The sequence below is a fragment of the Neltuma alba genome, unplaced genomic scaffold, assembly GCF_004799145.2.
Source record: "Neltuma alba isolate B1F8T4 unplaced genomic scaffold, ASM479914v2 tig00000444_pilon, whole genome shotgun sequence".
NCBI lineage: Eukaryota > Viridiplantae > Streptophyta > Magnoliopsida > Fabales > Fabaceae > Neltuma > Neltuma alba.
This window is the reverse complement of record NW_021632053.1, coordinates 145542-173459: the sequence shown is the minus strand read 5'-3', so window position 1 is coordinate 173459 and position 27918 is coordinate 145542. Positions and strand designations below refer to the sequence as shown.

Below are 27918 nucleotides of genomic sequence, written 5' to 3'. Positions count from 1 at the left end.
CATATATATGTATATGTGTGTATCACAAATAGGTGAAATTGAGCAACAGACCTTCAAACAACCCCCTTACCTGCAAGTTGAAGCTATAACAAAATCAAGTAAAGTAGAAGTCAGATGGAGTAGGGCATGGTTGGATCTACGCAAAGCACAACTGGATCGATAAACGATGGTGAAGCTCAACAGGTCTGATGAGTATCCATCAAATACAATGGTGAAGAATGATGGTCGACTGCTGGGGAAACCAAATCACTAAGGATAAAGATCTGGGAGAAGACCACACTGATCTGCAGTACACCAAATCACCTCCGGTTGATCTCCAACGGTGAATGACAGTAGGAGCTCGTTGAGACAACTAGTGGATCACGTGACAAATGGTTAGACTGGGCGTGACTGCGTTAGGGAGAAGAGCAGGGGAAGAAGGTTTGTCTGTGTGAGGGAAAAAGGAGAGATTGACGGAGGGAGAAAAGCCGATGATAGTCATGGAGGTAGAATGACTGAAAAGAGGGAGGGAGGGAGAGCCGTCGGCATCAGTGAGGGAGGTATGAGCGGCCGAGTTCTGACTTCTAAGGGAGGGAGCGACGACTGAGAGAACGAAAGAGATGAGAGATGAATCAGATGGGAAATGTGAGGGTATATCTGGGTTGGTGTAATTTTTATGCTCATTTAATGTAACCTAACGGTATAATGCATTTTGAACCGCTCAGAGGTTGGTTTTTGGAGGGTTGGGTTGGCTGAACTTTTTGACTAGCAGTTAGTTGGGTTAAAAGGAGATCCAAACAACCATTTGCAGATAAATAAGCTACAAAAGCCAGTTTCACATTTTCCTATATGCTTTTACCATTTGAAACGCCAATCCAAATGTGGCCATAGACAAGTGAAACTTTATTGCGCCTTCCCAAGAAGACTTGTAATTAGACTTTCATTAACAGAAGATTATGGCCATTTTAGCACCAAAAATTAATTTGTTTATCAGTACGTAGTTCTTCTCCTCTCTAATTGTAGTGGCTATGGCTACCATTGCTTTAAACATTTACTTTCTCCTTTTATTATCATTTCTTTGCAGAAGATGTGAAATAGCTTATGCAAAAAATAATAGAACTCAGAGCTTCTCTTTCCCCTACTATGCCTCCCATTTCATGGCCTTTACCTTTTGGTCAATTTGCATTTGGCTTTTATCAGCAAGGCAATGGCTTCAAAGTTGGGATTTGGTTGTTTAACAACATTACTTATACAATCGTTTGGACTGCAAATCGTGATGATCCTCCTGTCTCCTCAAATGCAATGCTAGTTCTAACAAAGAACGGTGGCTTATTCTACGAATAGGTCAAGGGCGAAATTCTCCTATTGCTAGCATTTTAGAGCCTGCACATTCAGCATCTATGCTCGATTCAGGGGACTTTATGCTTTATGGAAGAAATCACAGGGGTTATTTGGCAAAGTTTTGATTTCCCTACTAACACCATATTAAGAGGTCAAAATTTATCTATTAAACATGGATTGGTTTCTGATTTGTCGGAATCGAACCATTCAAGTGGACATTTCGTTCTTAGAATGTAGGATGATGAGAATCTTGTTGCCTACCCTTTGATCAGTGAAAGGAACGATGATGCTTTCTGGGCCTCCAATATGATGGACACAACCATCTCACAACTAACTCTTAATCTTTCAGGCTCTCTTTGCTTAGGGAATGATACAAATCTCATTAAGGTAATAATTGCCCCTAGTAAACATATTGGAAAGAACACAAGCTTAAATCTACCATGCAACACTAGATGTAGATGGTAATTTTAGATTGTATGTTCACACATTTGAGAAGAATGGTTGCTTCACTAGCCAAATTGTGTGGCAGGCTATTTCTGATCATTGTCAAGTCAATGGCTTTTATGGCTTGAATAGTTATTGCTCCATCATCACTGGCAAAGTCGAATGTAGGTGTTATCCTGGATTCAAGCCAATCAATGCGAACATGTTCTTGGTTTGTGAACAGATGATAAAAAATGACTGTATTACTAGTGAAGATCCAAGGATGATATACAATGTGAGCAGCCCATTGCAACATATGCAATGGAGCCTTGTTCCTTATTTGGTTATTTCACTGGAAATGGAAGCTTGGGGGAAGTCTTGCCAGGAAGACTGTGATTGCGTGGCAGTGTTACACGAAGATGGCATCTGCAAGAAGTATAAGCTTCTGCTTAGATTTGGTAGAATTAATCAAAATATATTAGCCACAGGACTCTTTAAGCTGCCTTTAGGAATTGCCATCACTACTACTCTAAATCCAAAGAGTCCTTTGGTTCTGGTTGATCACAAGAAAAATCTCATTTTGACTTTGATCTTCACTTTAGGTTTGATTTCATTTGTTTGCTAAGTCATCGCAATGTCTATTTTCTTCATCTACAGGCATCAGGTCCATTTGTACATAAAGCTTTTTGCAAGTATGAATCTAGGATTTACTAAGGATTGTAGTCTGTGAATTTTTTCCTTTGATGAGTTGGTCAATTCAACAGGAAATTTCATAGAAGTTGGTCGAGGATCTTTTGGAGTGGTTTACAAAGGGATAATTCGAGGAAGCAATAGAAGGATTACTGTGAAGAAACTAGATATTGTTGTTGATGAAGGAGAAAAAGAATTCCAAGCTGAAATCACTGCAATTGCTCAAACTCATCACAAAAATCTAGCTCAGCTCGTTGGTTATTGCAATGATGGTTCAAGAAAGCTACATGTTTATGAATATATGAGCAATGGGTCTCTGGCATATTTTCTGTTCAAGGCTGAGATGCATCTATCTTAGAAACAAAGAGTCAAGATAGCATTAGATGTAGCAAGGGGAATCCCATATCTACATGAAGAGTGTGAAGTTTGTATCATCCACTATAATATCAAGCCTCAAAACATTCTTTTAGATGAAATGTGGATAGTGAAGATATCTGATTTTGGACTGGCAAGGCTATCAATGCCAGAACACTCAATAATGGCATTAACAAGTGGCTACATGGCACTTGAACGACAAAAAGATGCATTAGCAACTATTAAAGTTGACATCTACAGCTATGGCGTGGTGCTGTTGGAATCATATGTTGTAGAAGGAATATAGGTGTGAAGGTTTCTTTAGAAGAGGAAATAATGCTTTCAAGTTAGGTATATAGTTGCTTTGTGACAAGGGAATTGAATAAGTTGGTAGTAGATGAAAATGTGGAATGGAGGACATTTGAGAGAATAGTGAAGGTGGCCTTATGATGTGTCCAAGAGGACTTGTCTTTGCATTCTTCAATGAGGAAAGTACTACTGATGTTGGAAGGTTTGAAGGATATTCCAATTCCTACATCTCCAACCCCTCTTGTTTGATCATTTTTAAAATTATTATTATGTGTAAGCATTTGATTTTGCATTAACTTTGAATTTTGTCTGTGCGTGCATTTGATAATTGTAATTTAATCATCCACTAGAGCTTGCTATAGTCTATGTGTTTAGAAACAAAGGACTTAATTTATGGAAAAAGGTTTATCTGTCTGTCTATCAAACTTTGTGGATTAAACATGATATTCATCCTAAAAATTAATTAAACTCGTACAATTTTTTTTTTGTGATCAAACTCATACAATTTAGTTATGTAGTAATAATTTCTTTTGAAATGATCATTTCTATGCAAAACTAGTTAACAATCACCTACTTATTTCAATAGGAAAGAAAAAGTTCCTTTTTTTTCCCCCTCGACATATTGAGACAGATGAATGGATGATGACCTTGTTTCTGAAGGGAAAATTGTTTTGGAAGGAAAGAAAATTTTCCTCAGAACCATGTGAATCAAATTTCCAAGAAAACAAACTGAGATTATTGATAATGGAGGCCTACCATCATACACAATAAAAAAGAATTATAGGTTTAAAGATCCTAAGAATATATTGAGATAAGATATATGTGAAATTTGGAGTGGTAAGTGTATTTTTTATCATTCACAAATAATAGGTATATATACAGAAGCAGTGCCGCATGTATTTCACATGCCCATATCTCATATCTTAACTATACGATCATTTCTGTCTCTATAATATTATTTTATATCCCTACATATTAGGTCGCCTCTATCAGCATCTAATCAAATCGTATCTTAACCTCTAACACTCCCCCTCAAGCTGGTGTATGCAAATCTGTAATGCCCAACTTGTCCGTGAGCTCCCTAAGTCTATCCTTCCCAAGTGCTAGTTGTTTCCTTGTCTAGATCTTGCAAGGCATTATTTCTCCTAACTGATATCTCTCTTTAACAAAGTAGCAATCCATCTCCACATGCTTAGTTTGTTCATGAAAGACTGGATTCATGGCTATGTGCAACGCAGCTTGATTATCACAATAAAGCGAAGTTGCTTTTTGTTGTAGTGCTCTTAGCTCTTTAAGTAACCACCATAACCAAATAACCTCACTAACTACACTTGCCATTGCTCTATATTCAGCTTCAACTAATGACCTTGCTACTGTATTTCGCTTTTTTGTTTTCCACGACATTGGTGATCCTCCTAGTGACATGAAGTAACCACTACATGAATACCTAGTCAGGGGATATCCTCCCCAATCAGCATCGCAATATGCTTGAAGTTCCAAGCTTCCTTCTGCCTGAAGTAGAATGCCTTGTCCTGGGGTAAATTTCAAGTAACGCAACACCTTTTCTAGGGCCACCATATGTGCATGTTTAGGTGAAGATATGAATTGACTCAGGATATTGACAGCGTACACTATGTCTGGTTGTGTCATTGTCAAGTATTGGAGCTTCCCAACCAGCCTTATATATCATCTAGCATCAAGTTTAGGATCACCTTTATTGATTTGCAACTTGTAGTGCTGCTCTATAGGAAACTGGCTTGGTGTACAATTCATCATGTTTGTTTCTTTTAATATGTCTAGAGTATACTTCCGCTGGCTTACAGCAAAGCCTCGAGGGGACTGTGCAACTTCAATCTCGAGAAAATACTTCAGTTTGCCCAAATCCTTGATGCTGAACATCTTGTCTATATGCCTTTTTGTTTCTCGTATTTTGCCAGCGCCATTACCAGCTAATAAAACATCATCAACATAGATTAGACAGGCCACATATGACGTAGTATTTTGGAAAAGGAACAATGAATAGTCAGCCTTGCTTTGGCGATAGCCAATACCATGAAGCGCTTGAGTGAATTTATGATGCCAATTACGAGATGCTTAACAAAGTCCATATGGTGATTTCTTCAACTTGCATGCTCTTGTCTCCCCCTCACACGCGAAACCTTGAGGAATATCCATAACACGTCTTCATCAAGGTCGCTGTGGAGAAAGGCATTATTGACATCTAGTTGACAAACTATCCAATGACACTTAATAGCAACTGCGAGCAAACAACGAATAGTGACCATCTTGGCAACAGGAGCAAAGGTTTCATGAAAGTTAAAGCCCTCAATCTGAGTAAAGCCACATGTAACCAGACGAGCTTTAAAATGATCAATGTTTCCACATGGCAAGTATTTGATCTTATAAACCCATTTGGAGTCAATAATGTGTTTCCCGAGAGGAGTAACCAGTTCCCACATTCTGTTTGTTTCAAGAGCAGTAATTTCCTTTTTCATGGCTTCATGCTAGTGAGTATGTTGGCAAGCCTGAAAATAGTTCTTTGGCTCATCATAAGTGTCAATGGTTGCCAAAAAAGCTTTGTGAGATGAAGAGAACTGATCATAAGAAATAAAATGAGTAAGAGGGTATTTTACCCAGACGCATGATGAAGTGGGAGCACGAGATGGTTTAGCAGGGGGTTTTAATGAAGCTGGCAAGTCAACTACATAATCTTTAAGATGTTGAGGGTGAGTGCGACTACATTGGTTACATCTTTGCGGAATGGCTAAATCCACCTGATCATTGTTCTGGTTAAATGGAAGACATGACGTATTAGTGGCCTCTTGGGTGTGAGGCGGATTAAGGAGCTTATCTTGTATGGTGTCAGAGGTAATAACTTCAGGTGGGTCATCATAGACGGGGCTTTGAAGTGAAGCCACAGTAGAAGGAGGTGTTGGCATGACTGACGCCAATGGGAAATGATTTTCAACAAAAATGATATCACCAGAGACAAATTCCTTTCAGGTGGCTGGATCATAGAGGAGATAGTGCTACTTGCCAGAGGGGTACCCAATGAACACGCATACACAGCCACATTTGTCCATTTTATAAGTGCAAACGGCATGTTTCGTATAGGTAAGACAACCAAACACCCTCATGTGATCGTAGGTCGGCTATTTGCCAAGTAAAACTTCATACGAAGTGTAGCCATGGAGGACCTTAGAAGGGAGTCTATTGATGATATATGCTGCAGTTTGCACATATTGCCCCCAAAAGATAACTGGTAGGCTTGCTTGAAGACGTAAAGCGTGAGCAGTGTCCATGATGTGTCTATGCTTTTGCTCAATCACACCATTCTGTTATGGTGTATGTACACAAGTGGTTTGTAAGACAATGCCACATTCCCTATAGAAATCATACATCAAACTGGACTAAAATTTAAGACCATTGTCAACCTGTATTTGTTTGGCTTTGCCATCAAATTGGGCTTCTATCATGAGGATAAATGACTGCAAATAGTGAGCCACCTCGGACTTGCACCTCATTAGATACACCCAGAGACCTCTATTATGATCATCAATAATGGTAAGAAAATAATGTGCACCAGAAAGTGAGGGAGTATGATAGCCCCTCCATATGTCACAATTTATTAAATCAAAACAAGAAGTGACTTTATTGCACTAGTACCAAATGGCAAGTGTGTTTGTTTAGCTCGAATAGATGGATTACAGTAAGAATCCTGTGTTCTATTTTTGAAAAATGAAGAATGAATTGAAATCTGTCGCAACTTAGCAAAAGAGGCATGACCCAATCTTAAATGCCACAAGTCACTCGTTTCTTCACTTTGAACCGCAAGTGCAACTCCCCGCTGTTCTAGTGGCTATAGATAGTACAGACCATCTCGGCATTTACCCACTCCAAGCAGCATCCTCGAACTCAAGTCCTAAATGACATAAAAATCAATAAAGAATATTACGACGCAGTTGAAATCTTTAGTTAATATGCTAACTAAAAACAAGTAGCATTTAAAATCTGGTATGCATAAGACATCATCAATTTTCATTTTTAGAGAGAGGATAACACTTCATATCCCTTTAACAGGTATAGCATGACCATTTGGTATTTTCACGGGCAATAAATTGGAGCCTCTGAATTCCGTCAAGGAGGAACGATTCAGAGTAATGTGTACTGAGGCACCTGTGTCAATTATCCAAGGAATGGTATCCCAAAACTTGCCAAACATATGGGCTATGGGTGTAACCTAATCGTTGGTGAGTTTGGTGTCCTTAAAGTCCAAGTTAAGGCATTGCATGAGTTTGTGATATTGCTTTGACGTTAGCCCAGGGATGGGGCTTAGTTCTTCATTGACTTGCACTGCTCATGGAGGAACGCATTTGTCACATTTATTAGTTTCTTTTAATTACTCGGATATCCTATGAGGTAGTAACATTTGTTCTGAGTGTGCTCGAGTTTATTGCAATGATTGCATCATGGTCTATCTTTCTTGCGATCAGTACAATCACTCTGAACATGAAATGCAGCGGCCTCCATCATGGGTTTATGCATGGCCGAAATCTGTCTTTTTTGCTGTTCATCTTTAGCTACTAAATGGCAGGAAACTCCAAGTCTTGGCAAGGGCTTCATGTTGAGGATTTGGGTCTTTATGGTTGTATAGCCATCCTCCAACGCCATGAGAAAGTCATAAAGGTGTTCCCTTTCCTTCATCTCGACCAGTTGCTCCTGTATGTTACACGTGCAGCCTCCACATGAACACTTCAACCATGGTGCAATGGAGTCAATTTCATCCCAGAAACCTTTGAGTTTGTTGAAGAAGGTTGGCACAGATTGTTTGTCTTGCCTCATGTGAGTAATAGCTCGACATAGTTCATAGGCTCTAGGTGCAATACCCTTTCCAAATCATTCTTGAAGGTCAACCTATATCTCACGTGCCGTCTTTGCATAGCGAACACTACTCTGGACCTCTTTGTCCATTGCACTCTTCAACCAGCCGATAACCATGGCGTTACAACATAACCAATAGTTCAGGTCGGAGGAATCAACGGCTAGCATCGGAATTGAGTCGTCCACAAAACCAATCTTGTTTTTTGCGAATAAAGCGTTACTCATATCAGTGACCCACTCGCTGTAATTGTTTTCACAGAGAAGCTCAGCGACATATACTTTCCCCGGATTGTCAGAGGCGTGAATGTAATATGGCGACATGACATCAATGCTATCGACTGATGAAGTTTTCCACATGGAATCATCCATTCTCATTGTGGCTCATAGACCTAAGCTCACAAAATTCGGTTAACAAGATCTACGCTCTGATACCATGTGAAATTTAGAGTGGTAAGTGTATTTTTTATCATTCACAAATAACAGGTATATATACAAGAGCGGTGCCGCATGTATTTCGCATGCCTATATCTCTTATCTTAACTACATGATCATTTCTCTCTCTATAATATTATTTTATATCCCTACATATCAGGTCGCCTCTATCAGCATATAATCAGATCGTATCTTAACCTCTAACAATGTATGACATATATATTAGCCAAAAAAAAAATTTAATAACTTGCCCACAAGAATTTCAATGTAAATATTTCTTTAATATGCTTCCTATATACAATAGGGAATTTTTTTTATTAAAAAAAATTGCAATAAGGTCCCATCCAAGAGATTTTATTTGTTTAATTATCAAATTGTCCTTTTTTAAGTATGCGTTGACTACTGAAAGAGAAGTCATTAACAAATTAAACTGTAATGATCAACAATTATCATGGCAGTTATTAACAACTCATGCATAATATTTTTGTGATGCGCTGAAAAAAGGTATTGTTAATATCTACCGCGATAGTAATATATTCTTCCGGTCCTAAATATACGACCCCTTTTATAGTGTTTTAGGGTATAAAAGGGGTCGTATATTTAGGACCAGAGGGAGTAATATTTTTATGTATAGATGTTTAGTTTCGAAGACTTAAGTAATTAAAATAAATATTATAAAGTTCAAGATTTCATAATAACTTAAGCGTGAAAAAAAAAAATTTCTGAACTCTGGTCAATTGTCCAAGGCATTGACGAAACACTTGACCTCCGAAGTCGTTTTCCTCAATGAAAACAAGACAATAGATTAGTGTTTGACCCAGGCGGACGAAATCAATTTTGCTGAGCCGCCCCTACTCGCAAGCCAAATCAAACTAGATGTGGGACAGGAAATTTAGAAGTTTAAGTGGCAAACAAGTGCTTTATTAGTTATAGTTATAATGTAAAATAGCATCAACGCCTTAATCTTATTTTTCAGGTGTATCTAATGTCATGGTTTAGGAGATGTAACTAAAAAAATTAACATCGGAATGTTAAAAATATGCGCTAAAAAATAAGGTTAGAGTGTTGAATGCATCATAAAAAAAAAAATTAAGGTGCTAGATGTATCTAAAAAATAAGATTGGGATGTTGGTTGTATCTTTACCTCTTTCTTATATGATCTTCAATTATTATTCTTCTAAAAATGAAAAATTTTACAAAATGACTTAAAGGGTGAGAAATTTCATAAGGAGGATCAACTCTACGAGCTTATAGTAGATTTTAAAATATGCAATCGAGTTGACAGAAATCTTCAGAAATCTGCATTGATAATTCTTAAGTCAAAGTTTGATTGCAGATCCGTAACGGACCTTAGCTTCAAAACTTGATCATTCCTCTTGAATATCTTACCCTTCATATGCACAATTTTCAACAAAAACTAAAACGAACGTTGTTGAAGAAAAGTCAAGGGCCATTTATACCGTTCTGTTAAAAGTCATTTTTATATTGCTGGGCGAAAAAAGTCAACAAAGAAGTGACAGAGTGCCAACACATAATAAATTTGTTGACCCACTCTTGGACAAACCAAACCAGATGGAATACGTTGTATGTTGTTGCCATTTGATTGATTTTAATACAGGACGTTCATATATTGACCAAGTCAATTTGTTGCCCCCTCTTACCCAAATGCTTTCCAATTGCTACTCCAATTAGCTACCTCCATGTTCAGATTCTAGTTTAGCTGGGGAAAAAATCCTTCAACTGAAGAAAGTCAAGATAATAATGAGTAATAGTTAATACTGTGACAAGTGCAACTTCGCTGCGCCTTCCCAAGAAGAATCGCAAGTAGACTTTCATGGGTAAGACCTCTAAGATTAGTGATAACAGTAGATTATGGCCATTTTGGTAGCAAATTGAAAATTACTTTGTTTATCAGCAACTCTTCTTCTCTTTAATTGTAGAGTACCTATGGCTACCGTTACTTCAAACATCTACTTTCTTAATAGCGGTCACAAATAAATTGCAGAATTAATAGAAGCCTCAAAAATTCCAAAGGTTTTGTGGTCCATGGCTGGTCACTTCTATGAATTGCCGTGTTATATACTCCCACCTACGTAGGAGGGGAAAAAATCACTTCAGATAATCCAGAAAAAAATATTAAAAGTACTTATTTTCCTAATATTGTTTAAATTGATTTTTTTTCCTGAAATATTTTTGGTATAATATTATTTAAACTTTTTTCTCTCGTGACCATAATGCATTTTGAATAAAGAATAAAATTTAAAGAATCTTTTTTAATCATTAAAACCAAGAAATTAAACTCATCTCAAAATTTTCTTATGTTTTAGATCTATCGGAGGAAGCGCATATGTTAGAACAGAATTAACAGGGACACCGTGCTCAGAAAACGTGCGTAGATCATATTGCTTAAGGTGTTATAGTTTTCTTTGGCCAAAATAAATCCATTTTATTGATAGCCAAACAAAGCAAGTTCAAACACTAGCAGTGGAAACGAAAAAATGAAGGACTTAAAAAAAAAAAAAACCAATCTGATATGAACTAACAAACCAAAACCTCACGCAAACAAAATATTACCTAATCACAACACAAATACAATGACTGCCTATTTTTAAGATGCATTTTGTACTATAAATTACTTCTTACATATGAAAATTTGTTTTGTTAAGGGGCGTAAAACATGTTAAGGGGGCGGTATATGATAAGACACATGCTTAAGATCATCAGGCACAACAAAATTTTTTTGAAAAAGTTATAATAAGATCTCAAAAAAGAAAAATAATTACAAAATAAATTTAAGAAGTTGTCATCACCAAGCTACTTAAGTTGTTATTGGGAATTTTCAAAAATTATATTTCTTCTTTAAAACTTGATTGTAATTCTTCTAATTTATTTAAGGGATAATTGCGTTTGTGAAAAGAAAATTGTATTGCTCATGTTCTTTAATGTTTTATTGGGATTATGCGAATTTTTGACATTGAGGATCCATTCCCTCAAAGAATTATTGAGCATGTCTACACGTGCTGGGAAATTTGTTTCCTTGAGCTGCTACAACAACAAAAATTAGTCCATGTAAACTGTAATCATTTGTGTTTTTGTGTCATAAACAAGGATTAGATTTGTAAACAAAGGTTTATTATTTGAAATTTTTTGAGTTATTAAATAAATTTTAATTCAATTGTACACTTATGACTTGGGATCTAATTACCTTGTTTATGGTTTAATTGGTGGTTATTTATGATATATATTGTACATTATTTATATATATATATATATATTGTATAATATGTTTGTTTTGTGGTTTAATTGGTGGTTATTTATAATCTATGTAAAAGACCTTTATTTGCAGCTACAAGTAGACCAAAGCTTATAGAAAATCATATTGCACAAACACAATAATAAAAGAAAGCAAATGATGACAACATGAAATTCACTCCCTTTTTTTTGGCCCAGCAGGGGAATGTCAAAATTAATTTTATAATTCTGTTTTATTCCCAGCAAATAGGTAGATGTAAGCAAGCTTAAAGAAAAAATTACACAGAAACAAAAAATAAAAACAAATCAAATGAAAGCCACATGAAATTGCAACATCTTGTTCGCTTTTGTTTCCTAGCAAAAGGGATGGTGTCAAATAGAATCAGAAGATGGACAAGGAGGAATAGCCACTTCCGTAACTCCCTCAAGCATCAACACCACACTCTTCATTGATGGCCGAAGAAAAGGTTCATCTTGAATACACCATAACCCCACTTTCACCATATTTTCCAGTAAATTATTATCCACTTCTTCCCCTACAACCAGCTTGTTTAACTCTCGCCGAGCAAAGCACTTGCACACCCAATTAGACAGAACAATTTGCTCCGGATTCGACACATTGACCACTAAGCTTCTTCTGCAAAATACAATCTCCAATAACATAATTCCATAGCTATAAACATCTGCTTTTACTGTTATTGGAGTGTTCTTACTCCATTCCGGAGCTAAATAACCTCTTGTCCCTCTAGCTTGAGTGAAGGTTCTTGTTTGATCCGGCATTAAAAGTTTGGCTAACCCGAAATCTGATATTTTAGCTGTCAAAAACTCATCCATCAATATGTTTTGAGGCTTTATGTCACAGTGAATGATGGGAACACTGCATTGTTCATGCAGATATAGTAAGCCTCTCGCAATGTCCAGTGCTATTCTTCTTCTCTCATCCCAATCTGGACGTACCGTGCTGCCACCAAAGATGAACTTCTCAAGGGAGCCATTACTCATGTACTCATAAACTAGAAGCCTTTTAGATCCCTCAGCACAATATCCCAGCAAGCGAACTAAGTTTTTGTGGTGGGTTTTTCCAATAGCTTGCATTTCAGCTTGAAATTCTCTCTCCCCTTCATCAATTAACCTGTGTAGCATTTTTACAGCAATCAATTTTCTTCCTTCACGTAAAGTTCCTCTGTAAACTGATCCGGAGGAACCCCTACCTGCCTCTTGTTTGAAACCATTGGTTGCCTTCTTCAGCTCATTGTATGAAAATACCCTCAAAGTAGTCCCTTCGTTCAAGCCCAAATCTCTCATCTCCAACAAACTTCGGTAACTTAAAACACCAATCTTGTAAATTAAACGGCCGGAGATTGCAATAACTGAACACAAAACAATAGCAAAACCAAAGACCACGACAATGATCTGCACAATTGCTTTCTTACTGGTGGTGTTGATGGGTTTGTGTGTGGAGGGTGTATAGTTGCTTTTGAGGCTTTGATTTCCCACCTTGAAGTATATTGTGGTGTACTCGGTGAAGGAACCGCTTCGGTAGATGATGGTGGTGGAGGAAGGATCTCGTGTTTGTCTTTTGACATATCTCAGCGGTAGCTTTTGTTTCTTGCATCGGCCGTATTCATATAGTGCAGCTGCACAATAACAATCTTTCAAACAAGAAGATTGGCATTGCTCCTCCTGAATTTCTTCCTCACTGTAAGGAGAATCGCCCCAGGCCATCCTACTCATGGCAGACATGGAATATAAAGCCGCATTATTTTCCCCACCTCTGCATTCAGCTTCTGAGAAGTTCCTTTTGCATCCAAGATTTGTCTGACTCGGATCTATGAAGTCAGTTCCAGGAATACAGTTGCAGTAAGGTTGGTCGTCATTGGTGGTACAATAGCTGTTGAACCCACAAAAAGTCTTCACATTACAAAGATCGTCCAAAATTGATGGTGACCATAACTTTTCAACTTGATGCTTCCCTTTGCCATTGTCAAAATGAGCATAGAGCCGCAAAATGCCATCAGAATGGAGAGTGAGACGGTAAATGATTTTGCCTATGTTTGTTAAGTTGTCACTCGGAAACAAATCATAATTCTCATCTATTTTACCCTTTGGCCAGACTTCGTTGTAGGAACTAGCAGTGACATTAACGATACAAAGAGGATAAGGGCCTATGTTGTTGAGGAAAAGCTGATATTTGGAAACAGTATCATCGTACCTAGTTTGAGACGCCCAGTAGGCATCCCAACTTGTGTCACCAGAATATCGGGAACGCAGAGCAAGGTTTCCATCATGCTGAATCGAGAGCTGAAACCTTCCAGCAGAATGGTTGGTGTCTGATGAACTAGACACCAATTGACTCCCACTAGGTAGAAGCTGACCACCTAACATAGTATCAGTTGGATAATCGAAACTCTGCCAAATGATGTTGGAATTTTTGTCGCGTAGAACAAAGTTTCCAAAATCAAGCATGGAAGCAGAGGAAACAGTTCCATTCTTACTATGGGCAATAACCTTCTGTTGTCCTGGACTTGTTTGCAGAAGAAGCTCACCTCGCATGGTTAGAACAAGCCTTGCACTTGAGGAGACAGGAGGGTCATCACGATTTGCGGTCCAGACGATTGTTTTATTAATCCCATCGAACAGCCAGATTCCAACTTTGAAGCCATTCCCTTGATGATAAAAGCCAAATGAAAATTGACCCGAAGGTGAAGACCATGAACTGGGACGAACAGGACACAGGGAAGCGCCAAGCTTTATGATTTGATTTGCGTGCCCTGTTTCAAACCTTCCACATAGAAAAGATACCAATAGAAGAAAGTAGATGTTTGATGCAGCTGTAGCCATGGCCGCTAAAATCTCACAGAATTGCAGAATCACCGGTGAACAAAAAGAATTGGTCTCAAAGTCTTCCAAGTCTTCCTCGAAAGTGTTGAGAAGCTTCCAATCTGTCATAAAGACTTGCTTCTATGGAAGGATTGTTTTAATTTAAATTAGGGTAAATACCTATTATAATATGAAAACACAGCATTAGATAGGGTAATAAAATGTTAGATGTAAAATTACACATGAAAATTGTCATGTCCGTTAAATGCTGCAACATCGGATGTTTTTTCCTTTTATGGGTCCCACCAAATGCACGTGTCAAGGCCTTCTATCTCTCTCGTCTTCGTTGACTCTCTCCCCTCAACTTTTTCCGTCGCCAACTCTCTCCTTCTCTCATTTCTCTTTTGTCGTCTTGCCAAGCTCAATGCTTGATGCGAGTCATGGAGGCTAACTCCATACAGGGGCTGAGTCCAGCAGGATTAAGCTACAGTGGGTTTGTGTGATACAATATAGCAGTTTAGGTAAATGGTGGAGAGGGTTGTGCTGTGCTGCTCAGGCATAAGCATGGAAGAAAAGGACCTGAAGGAAGGGCTTTTCTCGGTGGACTTCGAACAAGCTATCAGCATATTGGTGCCCCAGATGCTAGAGAGGCTTAAAGAGCTCCTTGGCTTCACAATTTCTGGACCCTCTACGGTGGCTTGGTTGCCTTCTTGTCTCTATTGATTTCATTGATGTGAGGAGCTACTTCTCTGTCTTTCTTCCTTTTCATTTTTATGAACCCATTTAAACATCTTCCATTGAGTAGTACTGAGGACAGTGAAAGCTACTGCGTAGCATATGTAGCGTTTCACCACCATCTGACAAAAGTTATATACTCCTGTATATATATGAAAGATATGGAAAATTTTTCTCGTCCAAGAGGAATTAATATTTATTATAAGACAAATTAATTCATCGTTCAAACTTTATTTTGATTCGGGAGTTTATAGAGTTTATTCCAAACAATAAATTATGGAACATTTTTTTTTTGGCACACAGTGTCTGTCTGCAACATGATGCTTCTAATCAAGTCTTACGTTTTGGCTTGCTGTATTATGAGCTGACTCTGTTTTTTAACAAACTTTAATTCCTCTGTTTTTTGGTGAGAGAGAGTGAGAGTTGACGGGGAAGCTGAGAGCTTGGAGGGAGAGCCAAGGGAGATGAGGGATATAAAGGATAAGAAGGGAGGAGAGACAGAAAAGACGAGATAGTTAATCATAAGAGGAATTAAAAAGCTTACACGTATGCATTGGTGGGACCCACAAAAATAATACTGGAAGTTTAAAGTATTTAACAAAGATGACATTTTTGTCCCTTCCCCCTTTAAATTCATCTCTAGAACGATGCTAAAACACGCAACATCTCTAGAAATATCATAAATGAATTGGCCCCCTCGTTCATAAATAAGTTTTGGAACTCATGAGGGTGATGAGTATCATCACATTCATTAAATCTTAACTGTTAAAATTTAATATGAATGGTCAAGATTTAAATTTTTAAACTTTTTGTTTTTTAAAAATGATTTTTCTTTAATAGGTACATAATACAAAATAAATGCAGTCTCTTAGTTGTAATATTTTCAAAAAAAAAAAGTAATTTCTTTATTTAAAAATCATAAGTTAAAAATTTTAAATCTATGCTATTAAAATTGTATTTAAATAATACAAATTTTACCATAATAATGAGTATGATGGTACTCATTATTGTGCTGAGCATCGAAACTAGTTCTCTCATTTGGTACTGATCACAATGATTAGCACCATGTGCTCATCACCATAATATAATTTAGACCATCTAAAACTCAATATGAATTTTTTAGTTCTATTTATAGATTACATCATTAAATTTTTAACATGAATACACTATTTTATCTTTTTGTTTTCGCCAATATTTTATTTTTCATTTATTATATTGTGGATTGTTATTTTTTGGAAATTATATATTTCTTTCAGTCCTAAATATAAGACCCATTTTGTAGTGTAATTTACACTACAAAATGAGTCTTATATTTAGAATTAGAGGAGTATATTAAATAGTATAAAAGTTAGAAAATTGTTATATTTTAATATAGAGTTAATCCAGTTTAATATTTTTTTGTCTCCAGTTTAATATTTTTTGTCTATGTGAAACATATTAAAAATGCCCTATAAATAGAAGGACCAAAGAAGTATTTTATTCTAAGAAGAATCCCACAAAAAGAAATTTAAAAATATTAAATCTCTAATAAAGAATTTCTGTAAAAATGTGTTGTTGTTTACAATCCAATATTGTTAAAATTTATTAAAGTGTTGTTACTAAACCTAATTTAAGATTTAATAATTTTAAACTCCTTTTGTGAAATTCTCCTTTTATTTTATTTTATATTCTTTTATAAGATCCTAATAACCAAATTGTGTGCTTTGAAAAATCTATTGAAATTAGTTAACAGTAATAAATATGTAAAAAAAATATTTCTCTTCCCCAAAACATGCCATTATTTATACTAGGGCAAGAAAAAGAGAAGTAAAGAAGAAAAAAATGAAAAAGAAAATATATAAGAAAAAGGTAGTAAAAGAGAATAAAATTAAGGGTCAAGATATATAGTATTGTGAATTATTTTTGTTAAAAAAAGTGAAGAGCGTGTCAAAAATAGTCCCACATGGAATGGTTGAGAGAAAGTTCAAGTGTATATATAAACTCAAGCTCCCATGGGGGAGTAAATGGGATAAGAGGAAGGACAGGCCATCGAGAGGGAAATGCAATTGAAAACTGGCAACTTTCCCTTTGCAAAATTATCATTAAAAGCTCTTACCAAAAAAACCTTATTTTTGGGTTCTTAAAGTTGGAAACATTGCTGTTTTAATTTTGTGGCCTACCGGACACATCTTGTGAAGCTCGTGGCTAAGAAACATTAGATGTGCCAAACTTTTGGATGTTCCATCTCCAACAAAAATGAGCGTCGTTTCTATCATGTCTGTTTGGGGGAACGAAGGGGCATGCTTTTCAGTTCTGTGTGTCTGTTCACGTCTATATATAGGCATGATGAGGGAGTGTGAAATATACTACGGTGTTGTCTCCCTCCTCCTCTTGTGCTCTTGCCCTCCCGTGTTACTTTTCTTCTGCAATTCTGTCACCTTGCTATCTTTCAAGAAGGGTTCTTTACTCTTAGGAATGCCTCTTCCTGAGTTACAAAGGGAGTTACGGAATATCTCTTAAAGACTGTATCCTTGTGACGTGACTCGAGCCATTGAATTTCTGTGCTGCCACCAACAACCTTAAGAGATATTCTATGTCATGGTTGAAAATAATGAAATTCCTATCACCATTCCTGTCAACATCCCAACTGGGATGTTGCTTCCCAGGCCATTTCTAGATATGCCCAAGATAGAAATATTTGATGGGGAGAACTTTAGGAGGTGGCAGGAAAGTGTCTATACCATTCGAGATGTGCATGGAGTCATCAATGCACTTACTGAATTTGAACCTGCTCAGGATACTAACCAAGCCCAAAAGGATCTCTAGCAACACACTAATAAAATATGTAGACATACCTTGATTAGTACTCTGTCTAATGATTTGTTTGATGTTTATAGTATCTACAAAGAGCCAAACAAGATATGAGAGTTGCTAGTTCTTCAATATATTGTCGGGTATGCCACGAAGTAGAAATTCGTGATCAATAATTTCTATAGATGCGAAATGACCAAGGGCAAAGACATCAAACTCCAAATCAATAAATATCACAAACTTCTAGAAGAACTTTAGGTTGAAAAGATCAATCTCCCTAATGAGTTTGTTGCTGCGATCTTGCTTGAGAAATTGCCAAGTTTATAAAGTGACTACAAACAACAACTAAAGCATAAGTACAAATAGTAATCACTCACCAATCTAATCACTCATTTTATAATTGAAGATACAAATTGGAAGACACTCAAACAGCAAAATAGAAAAAGATGGCTGCCAAAATATATGTGGTGGAAACAAAATCCCACAACAAGAGGTATAATCCCAACTCTAAGAATAAGAAAAGCAAGAAGTCTGATTACAAACCCAGGGATTCTAACCCCAAGTTCAAGAAGAAGGGAAATCGTTTTATGTGTGTCAAACCAGGGTATTATGTGGCACAATATAGGAAGAGGGCTAAAAAAAGTTTTAAAAAGGATGAAAATCCTCTTAAGCTAAATAAAAATTTGGTTAAAGGAGATGATAGTGCTAGTGATGAAGTCATTATTGCAATGCTTTCTCAAGCCCACCTCATCTCTAATGTGAAAAGATGGGTGGTAGATTCATGAGCCACTAGGCATATTTGTGCAAATAGAGAGATGTACACTTCCTTCGAAGAAGAAGATCAAATTTATCTTGCTAACTCTCAAACTGAAAAAGCTTAGGGAAAGGGAAAAGTGATGCTGAAACTCACATCTGGAATGTCTCTAGTGCTGAATGATGTTCTGCATGTGCCTAATATTAGAACAAATTTAATTTCTATAGCTCTACTGGGAAAAGCTGGAGTTAAAGTGTCACTTGAATATGATAAGATTGGCATGACAAAGAACAATGTTCTTGTAGGGAAGGGTTACTGTGATCAGGGCCTCTTTGTACTAAGTGTTGATATAAATAATAATGCATCTTCTTCTGCTTATTTAATTTATTCTTTTGATATGTGGCATGCTGGATTAGGGTATATCAATAGGAAATACATAAAAAGGTTATAATACCTTAAACTAATTTTTGAAACAAAAAATAGTGATATTAGTAAATGTGAAGTTTGTGCTGAAACCAAATTGAATAAAAAATCACATTTTCCCACACAAAGCGAAACAGAGTTGTTATCTTTAATCCATACTGATTTAGAGGATTTAAAATAAACAAAAACCAGAGGTGGTAAAAGAGATTATATCACTTTTATTGACGATTTTTCCAGCTATACTAAGGTATACTTCTTAAGAAATAGATGAGATAAAGCTTTTGAGAAAGTTACATTGTACAAGGATGAGGTAGAAAACCAATTAAATAGAAAAATTAAAAGAATTAGATCTGATAGAGGAGGAAAATATTTATTATTAAATGATTTCTGTGAGAGAGAGGAAATAATTCATAAAGTAACACCTCTATATTCACCTGAGTCTAATAGAGTTGCAGAAACAAAAAATAGAACTTTAAGAAAATTGATGAATGCCTTACTAATGAGTTTCTGGTGCACTTGATAATTTATGGGAAGAAGCTTTATTATCTACCTATTTTTCACAAAATAAAATACCCCATAGGAAAACTAATAAAACACCTTATGTGTTGTAGAAAGGTTTTGTACCTAGTCTTAAATTTCTAAAAGTGTGGGGGTACCTTGCAAAAGTTTTGTTACCTAATCTCAAGAAAAGAAATATTAGTTTTAAAAATGTTAATTGTTTGTTTATTGGTTATGCTCAACAAAGTGCTATTTATCATTTTCTAATTTTGATTCATAATATAATTATTGAGAGTAAAGATGTAGAGTTTTTTGAAAACATTTTTCCTTTGAAAATTGAGCATGTTTCTAAAAGAGTTAAAGGTTCTTCTTCCTCTCCTCAAGAAAATTCAAATGAAAATTTGAATAAAAGTTTCCGAAGAAGCAAAAGACAAAAAAAAACTTATTTAGAGATAATTTTTATATATTTTTGGTGCAAGATGATCCTAAAATTTTTATGAAGCCATTTCTTCTTTTGATGTAGAGTTTTTGAAAGAAGCAATCAATGCTGAAATAGATTCTTTGAATAAAAATAAAGCATGGGTTGGGAGGAGCAAAATCCATCAGATGCAAATAGGCCTTTAGGAAAAAATATTTTTCTAATGGGTCTACAAATAAATATAAAGCATGATTTGTAGCCAAAGATTTTATCCAAAAAGAGAATGTTAACTACTTTGATACTTTCTCTCCTGTGACAAGGATCTCTTCTATTAGAATTCTTATTGTCCTAACTTCAATTCTTAAGCTTTTTATTCATCAAATGGATGTTAAAACAATATTTTTAAACGGTGATTTAGAAGAAAAGATTTATATAGTATAACCTGAAGGGTGTGTTATTCCTAGGTAAGAAAACAAAGTTTGTAAATTAGTGAAGTCTTTGTATGGTTTAAAAGAAGCACTTAAACAATGGTATGAAAAGTTAGATCAAGTTCTAATAAGTGGTGGTTTTTCTACTCTTGAAGTAGAAAGATGTCTCTATACTAAAGTTGTGAATAGTGATTGTGTGATTATTTGTTTATACATGGATGATAAGCTTATTTTTTGTACTAGTATGAATTTTGTACTTGAAATAAAATGTTTTCTTACTTCAAACTTTGAAATGAAAGATCTGGGTGAAGCAAAAGAGATTTTAGGTGTTAAAATCACAAGATATGAGAATGACATCTTACTTTCTCAAGAACATTATGTCTAGAAAATTTTGAGGAAGTTTGAATAATTTGATAAAACTCCTTTAAGCACTCCTTACAATGCTAGTGTGTATCTAAAGAAGCATATAGGAGTTCTAGTTGCTTAATCTAAATGTGTATAGATCACTAGGATTCTGTTGTATTTAATGAATTATACCGGGCCAGATATAGCCTATGCTATGTGTAGATTGAGTAGATATACTCACTGCCCAAGTAGTGAATATTGGGAAGCTTTGATATGATTATTAAGCTACCCAAGAGGTACCATAAATTATGGTATACTATATAGTGGATTTCCTGTTGTATTAGAAGGATACAATGATGCCAACTAGATCTCAGATTTGGAGGAAATAAAATCTACTGGTGGCTATGTTTTATACTTGGCGATAGCGCTGCTACATGGAAGTTAGCTAAACAAAGTATCATAACCAAGTTCTCAAGGGATTTTGAGTTAGTTGCTATGGAGTTAGCTAGTATTGAAGCTGAGTAGTTTAAAAACTTCTTAGCAAATATCCCATTAGGTGACAAGTGTATATCGTCAATATCATTACACTGTGATAATCAGTTTATGATAGCCATGGCTAAAAATAAAACATTTTATTGTAAAAGTAGACATATTCGGTTGAAACACAATATTTTAAGGTAGCTGCTAAAAAACAGAGTGATCTTAATCGATTTTGTGATGTCAAAAGTGAACCTAGAGGATCCGTCAACAAAACCTTTTGGGAGAAAACAAATAGTTGAGACATCAAGAGAAATGGGACTAAAGCCAGTTAGAACTTAATAGTGATGGCGACCCAACCCTTGTGATTAGTGATCCCATGGAGAAGATTCAATGGGTAAGAACAAGTCGTTTGTTAGTTCTGATACCACTCAAAAATTCTCTCAAGTCCCTTTCTATGGTTTATGGGAAAGTGTTAAACTGCATTTTGGTGAGTTGGAGTAAAATCTCTTAATGATTTCATAATCCCATGGGATGGTGCATGTAGTGCAGGTATATTTAAATAAAATCACATCTACGAAGGTGGAGTAGGATCACTCTTATGAGATTGTGGTGAAATCTTTAGAGCATTTGTTATGCACCAGGTATGAGTATGGCTGTTATAATGTGAAAAACCATAGATCAACAGTAGGAATGTGGGGGTATAATTTGACTCTTAATACCTTTAGTACACATCAAGAGTTGTTGGTTCATAGAAGCAGGCTTCACTAACGTCTTTGTGTGCTAAGTGTTATTGGTCTAAATCTAGTTCATAGTCGAAAAGACACTAGATATAATGGTTATACCTGTATGTGTAACTCAAAATAGTGGTACTTCATTTGACACGTGGGGTTAAGAAAAGAGAAGAGCATGTACTAAATAAAGTCCCAGATAGAGGTGGGAATCAGGGTCAGCCCTTCAGGGCTGGTAGGCTTAAAAAGGCCAGCCCTCTAGGGCTGAAATTTCAAAAATACCTCGATTTGCTAGGCCTGACCTTTAAAGTATAAGGCTCAAGGCCGGCCCACGGGCTTTTGGCCCGTTTAAAAAAAATGCTATTTTTTATATTTATCATATTTTTATAAAAAAAATAAAAATAAACCAATAAAATTATTAATAAAAGACATAAATATGAATAAAATTAAGTCACAAATATAAAATGTCATCATATATAAATATCCATCAACATCCAAGAACATCTAAAACATTTATTAACAAGATAACAACATCTAAAAGTTTTATCTATAGTGCAATTGTATAATAAATAAATATTATTATTAATCTTTTGAAACTTCATCATTACTATAATTAATTACTCTTCTTCATAAGGATGTTTTTCTTTCGTAACAAAAATATCAAGTTTTTCTTCTTTACAAGAATTTTACTTTTAAATTTTACAATCTAGATATTATTTTACTTTAATGTGAGAAATATTGTTGTTGAAACTCATGAATTTCTAATTCAAATTATAGAATCACATGTTATATAAGTATAAAAATATTTTATTATCAAATATATATGTATAGTTTAAAAATATCAACACATATAATATAAATCAAATCATTATTAAAGTCCAAATTAAGGGAAAAAGACAAGAAAATACCTTTAAATATATAAAATCCCATGATAGTGCAAGTGAAAAACAAAAAGTCATATCAGAATAGGAGTACTGATATGCCATTTCTAAATGTTGGTGAAAGACAAGCTTGCCCTTAATAAATCGACAAAGGAAAAAACAATGCAGAAAGCAAGTTAAAGTAGTCCATTTATATAAACGTGTTGTTAATCCATATAAAAGAGTTGTCAACACGCCTAATAAAGGGGCAACATGTGATTTGGTTAAGTTTTCCAATTAGTTTGTCTTGTAATGAATTTTGTTAACTACTTGTTATCAATATATAAAAAATTGTTGTTAATATATTTGGAAGAGTTGTCAATGGCCTTAATTAGTTGGCAGCATGCTATTTGTCTAAGTTTGCTTATTGGTTTGTCCTGTAATGAATTTTTTTGATTATTTGTTGTCAATATATATAAAAATGTTGTTAATATATTTAAAAGAGTTGTCAACACGTCCAGCAAAGTTGTAATGAATTTTCTTGATTACTTATTGTCAATATATATAAGTGTTGTTAATCTATTTGGAAGAGTTGTCAATGCTCCTAACAAAGTTGTAATAAATTTTTCTAATTATTTGTTATCCATACATATAAAAGTATTGTTAATTTATTTGGGAGAGTTGTCAGTGCCTTTAACAAAGTTGCTAATATATTTATGTGATAGTAATTTGTGTACTGGTTTTGAATTTCTCAGATTACTCACAGTGAATACATATAAAGTCATTGTTAACTAATAAATATTACATAATTCAAGTAGTATGTTTCAAATATAAATAGTCACCAGGTACGATGTAGTTGTCAAAAAGTTTGATAAAGTAGTAACTTTAAAAATATAACATTGTACAAATAGATTGACATAACATATATATTACTAGAAACAACAATAGTATAGCTATTAGTAACTTTACTTTAGTCATTGATTACAAACCAACCAGACTTTTCATGACAGTAACAAAATTTCCTATATTAGGGTAAGCATTAACAACAACGAGCTCCTTGCATTTGGGTGCACTTGAGAAATGGTAAAGGCCTACCGGTGGCTGAAAAAAACCACCAAGAAAAAACATCAGTCATAGAAACCATATGACTCAAAAAATCACAAAAAATTGACCAAAGATTTAGCAAATGGGATATTGTTCATGCTTCTACAAAAAGTAAATGTTGAACTTGATGGATCTTGTTAGCAAATCCACCTCATAAGCAGCTTCCTTCTGTTAGTTGATTGTTCCAGACCCAAAACTCTTAGCAATAAAACATGTGAGAAATCGCATGGCGTGAGACTCTGTTAGTAACCAAAAAAAATCATTAATCATCATCTTTCTCTCTAATTCATCGTCTTTTCCATTGTCTCCCCTCCAAAATTGGACTTCTGCCATGAATAAATTTTAAAATCCAAATCACGAAAATAATCTAAAATCTATCCTAGCTAAAATAAAAAATCGTCTTCAACCCATATCTAAAATGGAGAAGACAGAGCGAAGAAAACAAAGTGTCTGATTTGAAATGGAGAAGATGAGAAATCAAAGAGGATGAAAGTGAAAATTGTAGAGGAAAAATCAGCTTTCAATGGTGGTAAGAGATTGATGAATTACCAGCATCATCTTCACCAAAACAATCATCGCTGTCACAGAACCAGGATAAAGAGCCATCACATCTCAGAAGGAATCATACTGAAGAAGATGAATAACAACCACATCGTCAATATCGCAGGACCAGGTGGAAGAGCATAGCACTGTCTGCTATCACTGTCTCCGTCCGTCATCGCCTTTACCGCGATCTCATGCCATCCTCCGTCATAGTCATAGTCGTACTTGGTTTTTCTGGGTTTTGAGGAATGGTGAAGGGGAGAAGAGAAGAAGAAAATGAAAAGAAGGGCATATAAGTAAATTGATAACATTTTGAAATTCCAGATTGGTATGTAGGAAAGAATCTGGCATTTGTGACATTTGAGGTACTGATTTGGGATTTCATAATTTTGAAGGTATTTACGTGTCTTTTTCCCCTAAATTAACCCATTTTTAAAAAAATTTAATTGGATAAATTATTGTCTAAAACTAAATTTAATTTTAAAATAATAATAATAACTAAATATTTGAAATATTATTAATAATGTAAAAAATTAATAATATTAGAATTATATAAAAAATTTTAAAAAATAAAAAAATTATAAAAGGGCTTAAACGGGCCAGCCCACGGCCCTCCAGTACCGGCCCTTTTAAACTCTCGGCCATCCAGGGCGTATTTCCCATTTGAAGGGAAAAATATCAAACCCAGCCCTTATAATTTCAATGCCTAAACGAGCCGGCCCGACGGACTCAGCCTGTTTTCCCAGCTCTAGTCCCAGATGGGATGGGTGAGAGAAAGTTCAAGTGTGTATATGAACTCAAGCTCCCATGGGGGAGTAATGGGCCAAGAGAAAGGTGAGCCTTGAGTGCACAACAACAGGCCACTGGGAGGGAAATGCAATTGAAAGCTAGCAATTCCCTTGCTACGCGTGAATTAGATGCGTAGCAGATCATTTTTTGAAAATCAATTTAATTATTTTGCAAAATTATCATTAAAAGCTCTTAAAAAAAAACCTTATTTTTAGGTTCTTAAAGTTGGAAACGTTACTATTTTAATTTTGTGACCTACCGGACATGTCCTGTGAAGTTCGCTTGTTGACAAACATTGGGTGTGACAACTTTCAGGAAGTTCCGCCTCCAACAGAAATGAGCATCGTTTCTGTCATGTCTGTTTGGCAGAACGAGGGGCATGCTTTTTGGTTCTATGTGTTTGTTCGCATCTATATATAGGCATGATGAGGGAGCATGAAATACACTGCACTGTTGTCTCCCTGGTTCTCTTGTGCTCTCGCTCTCCTGTGTTACTTTCCTTCCACAATTCTGCCACCTTGCTATCCTTCAATAAGGATTTGTTTGATCCTGGGAGTGCTGCTTCTTGAGTTGCAGAGGAGTTGCATAATACTCCTCCGGTCCTTAATATAGGACCAAATTGTTGAGTTCGTTTTGGTTCTAAATATAAGACCCATTTATCATATTTATCAGTTTTCTCTAAATTACCCTTATGAATATTCTCTCAACCATAATCAAGTAGAGAGAAAGAGGGGGTATTAAGAAAGATGATTATGGTATTTAGGAAAAATGTGTCACATTTCTATAATTAACTAACTTATCTAACTTCCTTAATCTAATCAAATTAGTTAAATAGGTCTTATATTAAGGATCGGAGGAGTATCTTTTAAAGACAGTGTCTTTGTGAGGTGAGTCGAACCATTGAATTTCTATGCTGGCATTTAACACTTGTGTAATTTTCCTCTTCCTAAGTTGCAGAGCAATTGCAAAATATCTTTTAGGAACAGTGTCCTTGTGAGGTGACTCGAACCATTGAATTTCTGTGCTGGCATTTAACAGTTATGTAATTTTGTCACTCGTATGTTTACGGGTAGCCATGACCATAAGCTCAAAGTCTCCCAAGTCTTTCAAGTCTTCCCCGAAACGAAAGTGTTGAGAAGTTGCCACTATGCCGTTTCCTGCACGGTGTGTCATGACTTCCTTTCTTCCATGGAAGAAAATGAGAGAAAACCTTACCGGCCTACACGTGAAATTCCAACTTTTTAATCTAGATTTTAAATAAAATTTTGAATAAAATTTTTAATTTCAACCAATTGGCTTGGTCAATGTCTGAATATCATGGAGTGGATGTAATGGAAGCTTCAATTTCCGGCTTTAACTTTTGGGTTCCTCTCTGACTAACGTCTTTCTTATATGAGCATAAATTGATGAAATTTCCTGAAACGCGGATTAAACTGATGTACACATGGCAGATGATATCCTCCTGTTTTTTGAAGCATCAGAAAATTAGTGACCAAATTCATTACTGTTTCATAAAAAATCCGTTACTAAAATTAGTGACGGAAATTTTTTCATTTATAAATTTTTGTTGCCAAGGTGAATTTCGTTGCATCGCAAATTTTTATAGTGAATTTTTGACGATATTCCATTGCTGACTAAAGAGATAATTAATTCCAATTCTGTGATGGAATTAACGATGTAACTATTCTATTGTTCGATTGCTTGCCACAAAATTTTTTATCACTAATTGCCATGAAATATTTTCTATCGCAATTCCATTAGAAATATTTTGCTCGTTATTTCTGTCATTAAGCTCTATTTCTATTTCATCACTGTCCTGTTGCTGACTCAAAAAATAACTAATTACAGTTCCATGGCAAAATTAGCTACAAAAGTATTTAGTCATTAATTTCCGTCACTATGTTGCTTCCCACGAAATTTTTCATCAAAAATATCTTTTGACATTGCTGAGTTGAAAATTTCATTATGTAGATCATAATCCTATAATAGTTAATAATATAATTATTTAAATATATTTTTAATTACAAAATATAGTTATATATTTCTAATGTTGGTTCCATGGACGTAATATTAACAACTTTCTTATGAAAATTAATATAACAAAAAAAAAATTGTATCATCTATCAAATATTCGGAAAGATGTAACACAAGATGAAAACCCAGACTGACAAATGGATTTGTCATACATCTCCAGTTATGATCATTAACCTAGCTAAAATTGAAGGGAATTTAAAATTTAAAATTTTAAATGATTAATCACAATATCAAATGAAATTCAAATCAAAACTCGATAAAAATAAATAATTAATAAATCAACATATAGAATAATTAAATTTATTATAATCTCTTCAAATTATTTGATTATATTATATAGAATAACTAAATTTTATAATAATTAAATTTCTGAAAAATTAAGCTTTTGCTAATTATAGAATGGAATTACTTGGTCAAAAATATTGTCGATCTTGATGATATAACTAAAAAATACGGAAGAGATTAAAATCTAACTTCAAAGATAATTTGATTCTATAATCTCTTTTAA

The 27918-nt window shown here is 35.0% G+C and overlaps 2 protein-coding genes across 2 annotated transcripts; both read right to left on the bottom strand.

The window, feature by feature from the left end:
• Positions 1-7563: 7563 nt before the first annotated feature.
• On the bottom strand, positions 7564-7938 carry LOC114736076 (uncharacterized). Its single transcript, XM_028923878.1, has one exon. The coding sequence runs from the start codon at positions 7936-7938 to the stop codon at positions 7564-7566; it is 375 nt and encodes a 124-aa protein (XP_028779711.1).
• A 4012-nt stretch (positions 7939-11950) lies between these two features.
• On the bottom strand, positions 11951-14610 carry LOC114735977 (G-type lectin S-receptor-like serine/threonine-protein kinase LECRK3). The gene has a single exon (XM_028923799.1). It carries the CDS (start codon positions 14608-14610, stop codon positions 12034-12036), a length of 2577 nt encoding a protein of 858 aa, XP_028779632.1. The 3' UTR covers positions 11951-12033.
• Between the last annotated feature and the right edge of the window lie 13308 nt (positions 14611-27918).